The 13,420-nt window shown below is 43.7% G+C and overlaps 1 protein-coding gene across 1 annotated transcript; it reads right to left on the reverse strand.

Annotated features, from left to right (window-relative positions):
- Positions 1–534: 534 nt before the first annotated feature.
- Positions 535–10,846, reverse strand: LOC141129566 (vomeronasal type-2 receptor 26-like). Its single transcript, XM_073617662.1, has 2 exons — positions 10,742–10,846; positions 535–1,576 (listed from the first exon to the last, which is right to left on the reverse strand). The coding sequence occupies exon 2, from the start codon at positions 1,560–1,562 to the stop codon at positions 687–689; it is 876 nt and encodes a 291-aa protein (XP_073473763.1). The 5' UTR covers positions 1,563–1,576; positions 10,742–10,846; the 3' UTR covers positions 535–686.
- Positions 10,847–13,420: the final 2,574 nt, after the last annotated feature.

Consider the following 13,420-nt stretch of genomic DNA (forward strand, 5'->3'; position numbering starts at 1 on the left):
TGGTCTCTGTGGTTCCTCCTCACTAAGTGACCACACTATTCTCTAATGATATAACGGCTGGTGGGAAGAACCACAACACTCCGTAGGAGACAAGGATTCCAACAAACCCAACATGTCTGATCCCAGCAGTGTGCAGAACAAAAACTAAATCTACTGTCCACCTAAGGCCTCATGTAAACTGCTGCTGGTAAACGGACGTTCAGAGACAGTTGGCTGCTTTTTTCAGCTGCCCCTGAACTCATCCAATGTTATCTTATGTGTACATGTACACAGGTTTGTTTAATGTTGTTTATAGGCAATTGCGTTTATATGCTTTTCTTTAAAGGCAAAAAAATGAGTTCAGATGCCAAAGTTTCTGACTTTTTCAGACGCCAAACGCTGCTAAACGTGGTACCCGCATTTAGCCGCGTTTCCTTTATAGGCGTTTTTCATTTTTGGCTATTTTGAAAAAAAATAAATACATTTTTTTCAAACGCATCTAAATGCAAACACGGCATGTAAACGCGGCAAAACTGACGTTTTGAACGTGGGTTTTTATCTGTCAAGTTAAATCGTTCAGGAGAGGTTGTAAAAACATCCCGTGTACATTAATAATGTTCATTCTCAATACATTAGCAAAATACTACAAATAACAATAATAGAGATAATGCTATAACTACTGGTAACCCAGCCGTGGTCCATACTTATTAGTGGATAAGTGTTTTTGTATTCAGGTCAGGTCTGAACACAATTATGTGACATTTCGGGAAAAATATACAACCAAGAAGTCCAGAACTTGAGGCTATTAGAGCAAAAACCTCCACAGCCACCATGTATTTTCCTCTGGTGCTCAGATAGGCCGGGATCATGGCAATCCAGACACTGCAGAACACCAGCATGCTGAAGGTGATGTACTTGGCTTCATTAAAACTGTCCGGTAATGTCCTGGCTAAAAAAGCGATAATGAAACTCACAGCTGCCAGAAGCCCCATATATCCCAGGACAGAGTAGAAGCCAATAACTGAACCCTCATTACACTGAATGATGATCTTCCCCCGATAAGAGTGAGTGTCCCGATCCTGGAAGGGAGGAGAAATAGACAACCAAGTGACACAGATTAAGACTTGAACCAGTGATAAGACACAAATGATAAAAGTGGGTAGTTTGGCTCCCATCCATTTCCTCCAGGGGCTCCCAGGTTTGGTGGCTTTAAAAGCAATACACACCATGATACTTTTGGCAAGAAGAGAAGAGACGGCAACTGAGAAGATGACACCAAAAGAGGTGACACGGAGCATGCAGGTCACATCTACTGGATGGCCGAGGAACAAGAAGACACAGAGGAAGCTCAGCATGATGGAGACCAGGAGAAGATAGCTCAGGTTCCGGTTATTAGCTTTAACAATGGGGGTGTCCTGGTTATGTATAAATATCCTCAATATTAAACCAGTCAGAAGACAACAGAGGATGGAGACAGCCGAAAATACTACAACAATGGTATCAGTGTAGGAGAGAAATTCCACCAGTCTTTGAACACACCGATCCTTCTTCTCATTTGGCCATTCTTCATCAGGACATTTCATGCAGTTTTCACTGTCTGCAAGAAGAACAATACAAACACAATGAACATCGGGGTCAGAGTTTCAATCAGTACATTTTAGGGCCTCACGAAATGAGATCGGCCGTCACTACATCAGGATTGATCGATTTTCACATATACAATATATCCCATAGTCTGTAGACTCTATAACTTTCACACAAATAATATTCACTGATTTGGGATGTTTTCACCAAAGAAATGGAAGAGAATACATTTTGGCCTAAATATATGAAGAAAAATTATTTATTTGCAAAATTTTATAACAGAAACAAAGAGAAATGTGTCTGAGTAATTGTCCTTCAAAGTGTGAGAGCGCTGAAAGCTGAAAATTGGCCTGGACAGGAAGGGGGTAAAAGTGTCCGGTATTGAAGGGGTTAAACACATCAGAAACAGACAGCGCACAGAAACAATGACAAAAATCTAGAAGATATCGGTGTTGTCTTATTGATGACATGAGCTCCAGCACTATATTACCAAAAGTATTGGGACACCTGCCTTTACACACACATGAACTTTAATGACATCCCAGTCTTAGTCTGTAGGGTTCAATATTGAGCTTCAACTCTTCTGAGAAGGCTGTCCACAAGGTTTAGGAGGCTGTCTATGAAAAGGAGTAATATAGTGTATCTCTAATGGACTTGATCAGTCTTTAAAATTCAGATGTTTTGGGAGAGGTGAAGTTTTCTTTTTGTTGTCAGTGAAAAAAGTGCATAAAAGTTCATCAGCATAAGGTGCATGTGAGGTTTCCCCAATATTAAGGCCGGGTTACCCGCATCCAATTCACAATAGCAGGAGATTTCGGCCGGCTCTCTATGGAGCTGGTTCACATATCTCCACAGTGGGTCCTGTGCGATTCTGTGCATCTTTTAGTCCATTTCAGGTCCGAATTCAGCCCAAAATTCGACCTGAAATGGTGAACCAGGACGTACCGGACCCCCCCCGCTGTGAGCTGCATGCGGCTCATATGTGAACCGAGCCTAAGCTATAAAGTGCACCATGCAAATCACTGCAACAACCAGCGTGTAGACTGCCACCAGAGGGCGCTCTCACCTGCCGGGGTGGACCCCCTGGATTTATGCTGAGGTGGGACAACAAGGCTCTGGAATAGATGTACAGTATCTCACAAAAGTAAGTACACCCCTCACATTTGTGTAAATCTTTTCTTCTATCTTTTCATGTGACAACACTGAAGAAATGACACTTTGCTATAATGTAAAGTAATGAGTGTACAGCTTGTATAACAGTGTAAATTTGCTGTCCCCTCAAAATAACTCAACACAAAGCCATTAATGTCTAAACCACTGGCAACAAAAGTAAGTACTAAGTGAAAATGTGTAAATTGGGCCCAAAATGTCAATATTTTGTGTGGCCACCATTATTTTCCAGCACTGCCTTAACCCTCTTGGGCATGGAGTTCACCAGAGCTTCACAGGTTGTCACTGGAGTCCTCTTCCCCTCCTCCATGATGACATCACAGAGCTGGTGGATGTTAGAGACCTTGCACTCCTCCACCTTCCGTTAGAGGATGTCCCACAGATGATCAATAGGGTTTAGGTCTGGAGACATGCTTGGCCAGTCCATCACTTTTACCCTCAGCTTCTTTAGCAATGCAGTGGTCATCTTGGAGGTGTGTTTGGGGTGGTTATCATGTTGGAATACTGCCCTGCGGTCCAGTCTCTGAAGGGAGGGGATCATGCTCTGCTTCAGTATATCACAGTACATGTTGGCATTCATGGTTCCCTCAATGATCTGTAGCTCCCGAGTGCCGGCAGCACTCATGCAGCCCCAGACCATGACACTCCCACCACCATGCTTGACTGTACACAAGATACACTTGTCTTTGTCCTCCTCACCTGGTTGCCGCCACACACGCTTGTCACCATCTGAACCAAATAAGTTTATCTTGGTCTCATCAGACCACAGGACATGGTTCCAGTAATCCATGTCCTTAGTCTGCTTGTCTAAGCAAATTTACACTGTTATACAAGCTGTACACTCACTACTTTACATTGTAGCAAAGTGTCATTTCTTCAGTGTTGTCACATGAAAAGATAGAAGAAAAGATCTACAAAAATGTGAGGGGTGTACTCACTTTTGTGAGATACTGTATGTCCACCCGATGGTTTTATTCTATGTTATTTTTTTCGTTATTATTTTTTGTTATTCTCATTTTTATTTAATTTTTATCATTTTCATTTTCGCTTTTATTTTTAATTTCTATTTCATTTTTACTTTTATTTTTTACATTTATTTTTTTAATTTTATTTTTATTTTCATTTTTATTTCATTTTCATTTAAAGTGGATGTAAACCCTCACATATACCCAGTGAAGTGAACAGCCTCAGATGATACACAGAGATGAAACAAATCTCCCTAAATAAGTTTTACTTTTATATCTGCTGTCTTCAGCTTTATCTATTCTTTAAAAAGTTCAGATCATGTTTGATTTTTCACTTCCTCATTCTGCACTCTGAGAGAAGTCTTGGATTACACTGGGAGACAGCTGATTGGAGGAACGACACCCCCCCTCCAATTAACGAGGAGACTTTCAGAGCTGTGCTGTGAGAAGAACAACTCTCTGCTAATCTACTTATAGCACCCACACTGACACAAAATTTAGGCTGGTTTAATCTCCTGTGTCAGAGAACTTGTCAGAAGTTTTCATGCTGATAACAGAAGAATGGAGCAGGAGAAATCTATGGTTTGCTTTGAAGAGAGATAAGAAAACACTGCAGATATATGTTCCCAGCTCACATTTCATGAATCGAGTTTACATCCACTTCCATATGTTTTCCAACCCCCACTCTAATAGGGCGTACACACGGTCGGACTTTGTTCGGACATTCCGACAACAAAATCCTAGGATTTTTTCCGACGGATGTTGGCTCAAACTTATTTTGTCTGCACACGGTCGCACAAAGTTGTCAGAATTTCCGATCGCCAACCACGCGGTCACGTACACCACGTACAACGAGACTAGAAAAGGCCGGTTCAGAACCAAGCGCGGCACCCTTTGGGCTCCTTTTGCTAATCTCGTATTAGTAAAAGTTTGGTGAGAGACGATCCCTGCTTTTTCAGACTCGTGGCTGAGAATGGGAGAAAAAAAGAAAGAGAAAAGAAATGGGAGAATGGGAAAAAAAATGGGAGAAAAAAAGAAGAGAAAGGGGGGGAATGAGCTAAAAAAGAGTTCATAATACAGGAGGCAAGTAATGTCAATCAAACAATTATATATAAATATTATAAAAAAGGTTTATAACTTAGCATTTTGATCATTACTGCCTCCTCTGACATCAGTAGGGATATGTTCTAAAGCCATACATTTTATAGTATGTAAATTGAAGCCATGAAACAAACCCACATGGTGACTTATGGGGGTTTCCACTCTATGTTTTTTAATAAGGGATCTGTGATCATTTATTCTCTTAAAGAAAGGTCTCTTAGTCTTACCGACATAAAAGAAATTACAGGTACATTTCATCAGGTAAACAATACCAGGGCCTTGGCATGTCACTCTATGTCTAATTTTATGGATTTGACCATTTGGTAATTCTATCTCAATATTCATCATAAATCGACAATTGTCACATTTTTTGCATGAAAATGAGCCACAAGACAAGGTGGATGGTATTAGGATTTTATAATGACTTTGAACCAAACGGTCCTTTAGAGATTTTGCGCGTCTATAGGTTATTTGTGGTTGTTTTTCCACATATTTGCTCACTATAGGATCTGCTAATAGGAGTGGCCAATATTTGTTGATAATTTGTCTTACTTGTCTATGTTGATTCGTATAAGACGTAATTATTCTCACTGGTTGTGATATGGACTTGCTTTTCTTCTTGTAGATTAAAGTGTCCCTAACATGGGCTTTAGCTCTATTGAAAGTTTTTTTAAGAATACTGCGAGTGTAGCACTTTTCATGTAACCGTGAATATAGGGCATTTGCCTCAGCTTGAAAGTCTTTATCTCAGCTACAGTATTGTCTCAGTTTAAGATATTGACTGTAGGGGATACTGTTAATTGGATGAGAACTCGATGCATGTAAAATGGCATTACTAGCTGATGGCTTCCTGAATAACGATGTACCCAGGGAGCCATCTGGTTACACAAAAATATGAATGTCTAGAAAGTTGATAGATTTTTTTTTTTGTCACATAACATTGTACATTTGAGGTTATAGTTGTTGTTACCTAAAATATCCATAAATTCAATCAACTCCTGATGTGTACCTGACCATATCATCAAGATATCATCAATGTAGCGATGAAAGGTCACTACATGATCCAAATACTTTTTTATGTCTCCCTTCCCTTGCAAAAAAGTCCCCCCCTACGTTATTTGGATAGTTCTTAATCAGTACTGGCAGTTCTAGACAGCATTTGTCCCTTGGCATTGAGTCCACTGCAGAACTTTGGTTTTGTAAGTTGACTCTTTTCTATTTTTGCTTTCATATGTCATTTTGGAGACTTGTTCCCATATTTTCCACATTCAAATTAAACTTGAGATAATTTATTATCTGTTTAGTCGGTCCTTGATTTCCCCCTATGGTCGTCTCTAGCACATGTTTTTTTAGGTTAGTTACCTGTGACCCTTTAGCGACTTGACCAATATTTCAAGAGACCAAGGTAAGGAGTGGTGCCTTGATGATAGACATGCAGATGTATAGATTGAGGTTGTTATGCAATTGAAATTAAAATATTATGTATGTGATACTATGGTTATGAATTAATTGCTGTTGTAATTATTATATGTATATGTTTTTTCAATAGAAGGCTTGTACCTCTAGCTGGACAGCATCCCCTGAAGAAGCCCGATATATGGGTGAAACTATCTATCCTTCTATGCTGTATCCATAAAATCTTGTTGATTTGTACCTGCCAATTGCAGTGTTTTTATTATTTATTACCATTAAATTCTCGGCCGACCATACAATTATTAAATAAAAAATCTTATATAACTTAGTTGTTACTATTTTTCAAATTAATTTGCACCTTAAAAATCCCATTTTCTTTCTCTATATATGACCTTAAGGGCTCATTTACACTTGCTTCGGCTTCAACAAGGCTTCAGACACACTTTGGTAAAGCTCTCTGAACACATAGTTACATAGTTACATAGTAGGTGAGGTTGAAAAAAGACACAAGTCCATCAAGTCCAACCTATGTGTGTGATTATGTGTCAGTATTACATTATATATCCCTGTATGTTGCGGTCATTCAGGTGATTATCTAATAGTTTCTTGAAGCTATCAATGCTCCCCGCTGAGACCACCGCCTGTGGAAGGGAATTCCACATCCTTGCCGCTCTTACAGTAAAGAACCCTCTACGTAGTTTAAGGTTAAACCTCTTTTCTTCTAATTTTAATGAGTGGCCACGAGTCTTGTTAAACTCTCTTCTGCGAAAAAGTTTTATCCCTATTGTGGGGTCACCAGTACGGTATTTATAAACTGAAATCATATCCCCTCTCAAGCGTCTCTTCTCCAGAGAGAATAAGTTCAGCGCTCGCAACCTTTCCTCATAACTAAGATCCTCCAGACCCTTTATTAGCTTTGTTGCCCTTCTTTGTACTCGCTCCATTTCCAGTACATCTTTTCTGAGGACTGGTGCCCAGAACTGGACAGCATACTCCAGGTGCGGCCGGACCAGAGTCTTGTAGAGCGGGAGAATTATCGTTTTATCTCTGCAGTTGATCCCCCTTTTAATGCATGCCAATATTCTATTTGCTTTGTTAGCAGCAGCTTGGCATTGCATGCCATTGCTGAGCCTATCATCTACTAGGACCCCCAGGTCCTTTTCCATCCTAGATTCCCCCAGAGGTTCTCCCCCCAGTCTATAGATTGCATTCATATTTTTGCCACCTAAATGCATTATTTTACATTTTTCTACATTGAACCTCATTTGCCATGTAGTCGCCCACCCCATTAATTTGTTCAGGTCTTTTTGCAAGGTTTCCACATCCTGCGGAGAAGTTATTGCCCTGCTTAGCTTAGTATCGTCTGCAAATACAGAGATTGAACTGTTTATCCCATCCTCCAGGTCGTTTATGAACAAATTAAATAGGATTGTCCCAGCACAGAACCCTGGGGAACCCACTACCCACCCCTGACCATTCTGAGTACTCCCCATTTATCACCACCCTCTGAACACACCCTTGTAGCCAGTTTTCAATCCATGTACTGACCCTTTGGTCCATGCCAATGGACCTTATTTTCTACAGTAAATGTTTATGGGGAACTGTGTCAAATGCTTTTGCAAAATCCAGATACACCACGTCTACGGGCCTTCCTTTATCTAGATGGCAACTCACCTCCTCATAGAAGGTCAATAGATTGGTTTGGCAAGAATGTTCCTTCATGAATCCATGCTGATTACTGCTAATGATATCATTCTTATTACTAAAATCTTGTATATAGCCCCTTATCATCCCCTCCAAGAGTTTACATACTATTGATGTTGACTATTGATTGACCAGTCAAAGCCCCTGTCACTAAATAAAATGGTTAGCTTACAGTCCTGTTAACACCTGCATTTGCTTTGCTTTGCTTCGGCTTAGCTTAAAAAATTATCCCCTATGTAGCTTCAGTGGTGCTTCAAGGCATCTTCAAAGCCTCCATAGAAGTCTATGGCAAAGCTTGCCTGAAGCCCCACTGAAGCCCCACTGAAGCATCATCGAAGATGCAGGTTGGACATGGGGACAGCAGAATAGACAAGGGGGCAGAGGGGTGGACAGGAAGGCAGCAGGATGGACAGGAGGGCAGCAGAATGGACAAGGGGGCAGAGGGGTGGACAGGTAGGCAGAGGGAGGGACAGGGGGCTGTAGAATGGACAAGGAGGCAGAGGTGTGGACAGGGAGGCAGCGGGAGGGACATGGAGGCAGCAGAATGGACAAGGGATAGAGGGGGGCAACAGAATAGACAAGGGGGCAGATGGGTGGACAGGGAGGTAGAAGGATGGACAAGGGGGCAGCAAAATGCACAAGGGGCAGAGGGGAAGACAGGGAGGCAGCAGGATGGACAGGAGGGCAGCAGAATGGACAAGGGGCAGAGGGGTGGACGGGTAGGCAGTGGGAGGGACAGTGGCTGTAGAATGGGCAAGGAGGTAGAGGGGTGGACAGGGAGGCAGCGGGAGGGACATGGAGGCAGCAGAATGGACAAGGGGCAGAGGGGTGGATGGGTAGGCAGCGGGAGGGACAGTGGCTGTAGAATGGGCAAGGAGTTAGAGGGGTGGACAGGGAGGCAGCAGAATGGATAAGGGGCAGAGGGGGGGGGGCAGCAGAATGGACAAGGGGCAGAGGGGTGGACATGGAGGCGGCGGGATGGACAGGGGGCAGAATGGACAAGGAGGCATAGGGATGGACAGGTTGGCAGCGGGAGAGACATGGACATGGGGACAGCAGAATAGACAAGGGGGCAGAGGAGTGGATGGGGGCAGCAGAATGGACAAGGAGACAGAGGGATCGACAGGGGGCAGCAGAATAGACAAGGAGGCAGAGGGATGGACAGTTGGCAGTGGGAGGGACAGGGGGCAGCGGAATAGACAAGGGGGCAGAGTAGTGGATGGGGCAGCAGAATGGACAAGGGGGCAGAGGGGTGGACAGGGAGGCAATGGGAGGGACAGGGGGCAGCAGAATGGACAAAGGGGCAGAGGGGTGGACAGGGAGGCAGAGGGAGGAACAGGGGGTAGCAGAATGGACAAAGGGGTGGACAGGGAGGCAGTGGGAAGGACAGGGGGCAGCAGAATGGGCAAGGGGCAGAGGGGTGGACATTGAGGCAACGGGATGGACAGGGGGCAGCAGAATGGACAATGAGGTAGAAGGGTTGACAGGGAGGCAGTGGAAGGGACAGGGGGCAGCAGAATGGACAAGGGGCAGAGGGGTGGACAGGGAGGCAATGGGATGGACAGGGGGGCATTGGGGTGCACAGAGGGGCAGCAGGGTAGACTTGAGGGGGCAGTGTGGTGAACTGGTGGGTGGGCAGCGGGATGGACAGGGGGCAGTAGTCAGGTGGACAGTGGGGTGTACAGTGAGGAGACAGTGGTGGACTGCATAAGTGTCTCCTGCTGTCCCATTCTGTAGGCTGTGAGGAGCTCCCATGTGTTACAAGCAGTGAGTGATCGGCTGCACCCGATGTTCCTTCTACTGGGCTCCTGTGAAGCCGGACAATCCTTTCATCAAGGAGACACACAGACAGGGAGAAGAGGGGTCCTTAAGCTGCTGGTTGTCTATCCTGAGGGGTTCCTGCTGTTTTTGTGCACTTATAGTCTGGAGGTGTAAACTCGGAATGTCAGTGAGGGGGACAGAAACCAGCAGAAGTAAATAGAGAAGAGTGTGTGGTCACTGGAATGGGGACAGAGATGAGGAGAAGACACACGGGTGACACTGGGGACACCTCACTGGCAAGTATGCTGTCTGAATAATGTCATTAATCCCAGAGAGGTGACAACCCTACTGGCATGTCCTATTCTTATTACAAACAATGTTTACATTCCTTCTAATAGGAATAAAAGTGATCAAAAATAAATAAAGGGAAAGTGTAAAAATATAAAAATAAAATTAAGAAAAAAAAAAAAAATTTAAAGTGCCCCCATCCCTGGTGCTCGCACGCAAAAGCAAACACATATGTAAGTGGCACCCACACATGTAAACGACATTCAACCACATATGTGAGGTATCACCGCAAACATTAGAGTGAGAGCAATAATTCTAGCACTAGATCTCCTCTGTAACTCTGTAAAAAAATGTAAAACTTCGCCTAACTTTAAGTACAGAAGTTTGGCGCCATTCCACGATTGTGCGCAATTTCAAAGCATGACATGTTACATATCTATTTACTCGTCGTAACATCATCTTTCACATAATACAAAAAAATTGGGCTAACTTTACTATTTTTTTTTTTTAATTCATGAGAAATTCATTGGAAAAATTGCTGCACAAATACCATGTGACATAAAAAGATTCAATGACTGACATTTTATTGCCTAAGGTCTCTGCTAAAAAAAAAAAAAAAAAAACATAAAATGTTTGGGAGTTTTGAGTAATTTTCTAGCAACAAAAATGATGATTTTTACATGTAGGAGAGGAGTGCCGGAATCGGTCTATAAAAGGATAAAACATGGGGATGACAGAGATGTACAGGACTTCATAAAGACAAATACAAACCTTACCAGAAATGTTGGAGATCTCTCCTTCTGGACATGAGACACACTCATAGCAACATTTATGAATTGAAGATCCAAACTTTTTTCTGGTGCCGGGAATACAGGGATCCGAACATCGAGATACTGTGACCTGAAAATCAGATATTATTATTATTATTATATTTTAAAGATCCATCATATTTCATGAGGCTTTTAAAAAGTGTTACAAATGAGGTTTGGCTTTGTCTTCACCATGGGTTCAAGTTGAATTCTTCAGGTTTGATATCCAATCAGGCGGGGGGGGGGGGGGTCAGCAACCTGTAGATTGCGGACAAGTGACTGGTAGATCAGGGTTTGGGTTTGCTGACTCGCCATTTCAGAGCATCAAACAGAGTGCAATACAGAGGGACTCCTTGTAAAGTTAGAGGTGTAGTAAGGACCAAGAGCCTCATAATCCGATGTCTCCTCTGTAGTGCCGACTCCTGTCCCATACAGAGTGACACCAACTGCACTCCACCTCTAATCCCAGCTAGTGGTCTCCAGAGTGGTGCCATCAGCAGGAGGAAGAGATCTTCAGGTCAATGTGAAGTAATACACCGAGCATATTAGTATAAGGCTGCTTTCACAGTGGTGTGCTGCGGTTTACCCACACCGGGGGTGCAGTGCAGTGTACCTGCAGCTTTCCTGTGGCTTTGCTGCTCTTATCCATAGACTTCTATTATATCCTGCAGGTTTGCTGCACTTTCTGAATGCAGGAGTTTTGATACGCTTTCAGAAAGTGCCCCACACCTACAGGATATAATAGAAGTCTATGGCAAAGTGCAGCTAACGCAGGAAAGTTGCAGATGCACTGCGCTGCACCCGTGGTTCAGGTAAACTGCAGCACATCAGTGTGAAAGCAGCCTTATAGGGGGCTCAGAACAGTAAGGGTTCATTTATATTTGTAGTTTGGGGGGTGGTAAAACCTTATAGTTAAGATGTGTTTTTACTGCCCCAACCACGCCCCCTTTAGCAGCAGTTGACAGGAGTGTACACATATCACAGCCATAGCAAGCGTTATACGCTCTGCCATGGTTTATGGGTGTAGCACCTGCCAAGTATGACCCATTTAAGTGAGTGAATTAAGTGAATGAGGTCACTCTGTAAGTGCCCTACAACCTTGTGCAAAACAGCAAACAAAGGGTTAAAGCAGGCAGTGTTGTGTTGCTTTCTCACCACCTGCTTTAACCCCTTGGACCCCACAAAGCATGCAGTTGTGGGGTGCTTGCAAAGTGGCCCTGTTTACTTAAATAGGTCACGGTTGGCAGACGATAGCGCCCACCAAGAGCAACCGGGGACTCAATTTCTGCTGCAGCATGTGTAGACCTATGGCTGCTGCCTCAGCAGCTAAAGGGGGTAGGGACTGGGGGCAATAAAACCACAAATCAACTGCAGGGTTTTACCACCCCCCTAACTTTACATGTCAACAAACCCTAAGGGTGCTGCTGCCAAATGCAACTAATGGCTCATTCAGAAGTGAAGCAGGCACTGCTGCTCCTCTGAAAAGCGATTTGAGTGTGTTTGACAGGTGGTGAGGAGGCGATATGCACACAATTGTGACACAGTAGTACGGCAATTAAAGGTTTGAATCAGGTGTGAGGAGGAGACACTGGATGACACTGGGCCCGGTGATCTTTGACTTCTCCCATGTTGTTCAGGTAGATCTCCACCTCTTTAAAGCGGGGGTCCACCTATCTATTGTTTTTTTTTTTTTTAGTTCATTCACAAACTTTTCTTCTCAGCATTACATACTCACATATTGTGTGTAATATGTCCGCCTGTGTCAGATTTCGTCGGAAAGAATAACTTATATTATTCACTGCAGGCGGTTTCCATCTTCATTGTGGGCATTTGAAGCCCACAAGCATTTATTTCCTGGATGTGGTGAATGCTGTGCTCCTAGCATTCACCGCTCGTTCCCGCACATGCTCAGTGGCATCCTGGGAAGCCTGAGACTAGCTCCCAGGAGTCTGGGAGAGGCTAGAAACACGCCTACTCCCACGGGAGGAGAACCAGGAAGTGCAAAGAAGAATAGAAAAATAAAAGGTCATTACTGCGATTTAATTTTTTTTTAAACAGCATGTCAGCATCTAGGCAAGGAAGAGAATGCATACAGATATTGTTCAAAATTTGGGTGGAACCCCGCTTTAAGGTTGCCTACCTCTGCAATCAGGGGTCAGTATTTTGGGGTATTCATTTATTTGGGGTGTTTATTATATGTAGCACCCTCCTAGATAGGTGCTAGAATGTAGTTAATTAATATAGTGGGGTCTCCTAATCCTCCCATTGAATCTCTCCAACAAACATGAATCTCTACTAAAAAGAGTCTCCCCTTTACCTGGACTGACCAAGCTGTCCTATACCTGGGAATTAAACTTTCTCCACTCCCAAACCAGTTATACAACTTAACCACTTCCCGCCCGGCCCATAGCAGATGACGGCCGGGCGGTGGTTCCGTTATCCTGTCTGGGCATCATGTGATGTCCAGCAAGATAACATGCAGCCGCGTGCCCGCGGGGGCGCGCATCGCAGCGATCGGTGGAGCGGTGTGTCAGCCTGACACACCGCTCCACCGATCTTGGTAAAGAGCCTCCGGTGGAGGCTCTTTACCACTTGATCAGCCGTGTCCAATCATGGCTGATCGTGATGTCAATAGGAAGACGCAAT

This window comes from Aquarana catesbeiana, linkage group LG02, assembly GCF_042186555.1.
Source record: "Aquarana catesbeiana isolate 2022-GZ linkage group LG02, ASM4218655v1, whole genome shotgun sequence".
NCBI classification, from domain to species: Eukaryota; Metazoa; Chordata; class Amphibia; order Anura; family Ranidae; genus Aquarana; species Aquarana catesbeiana.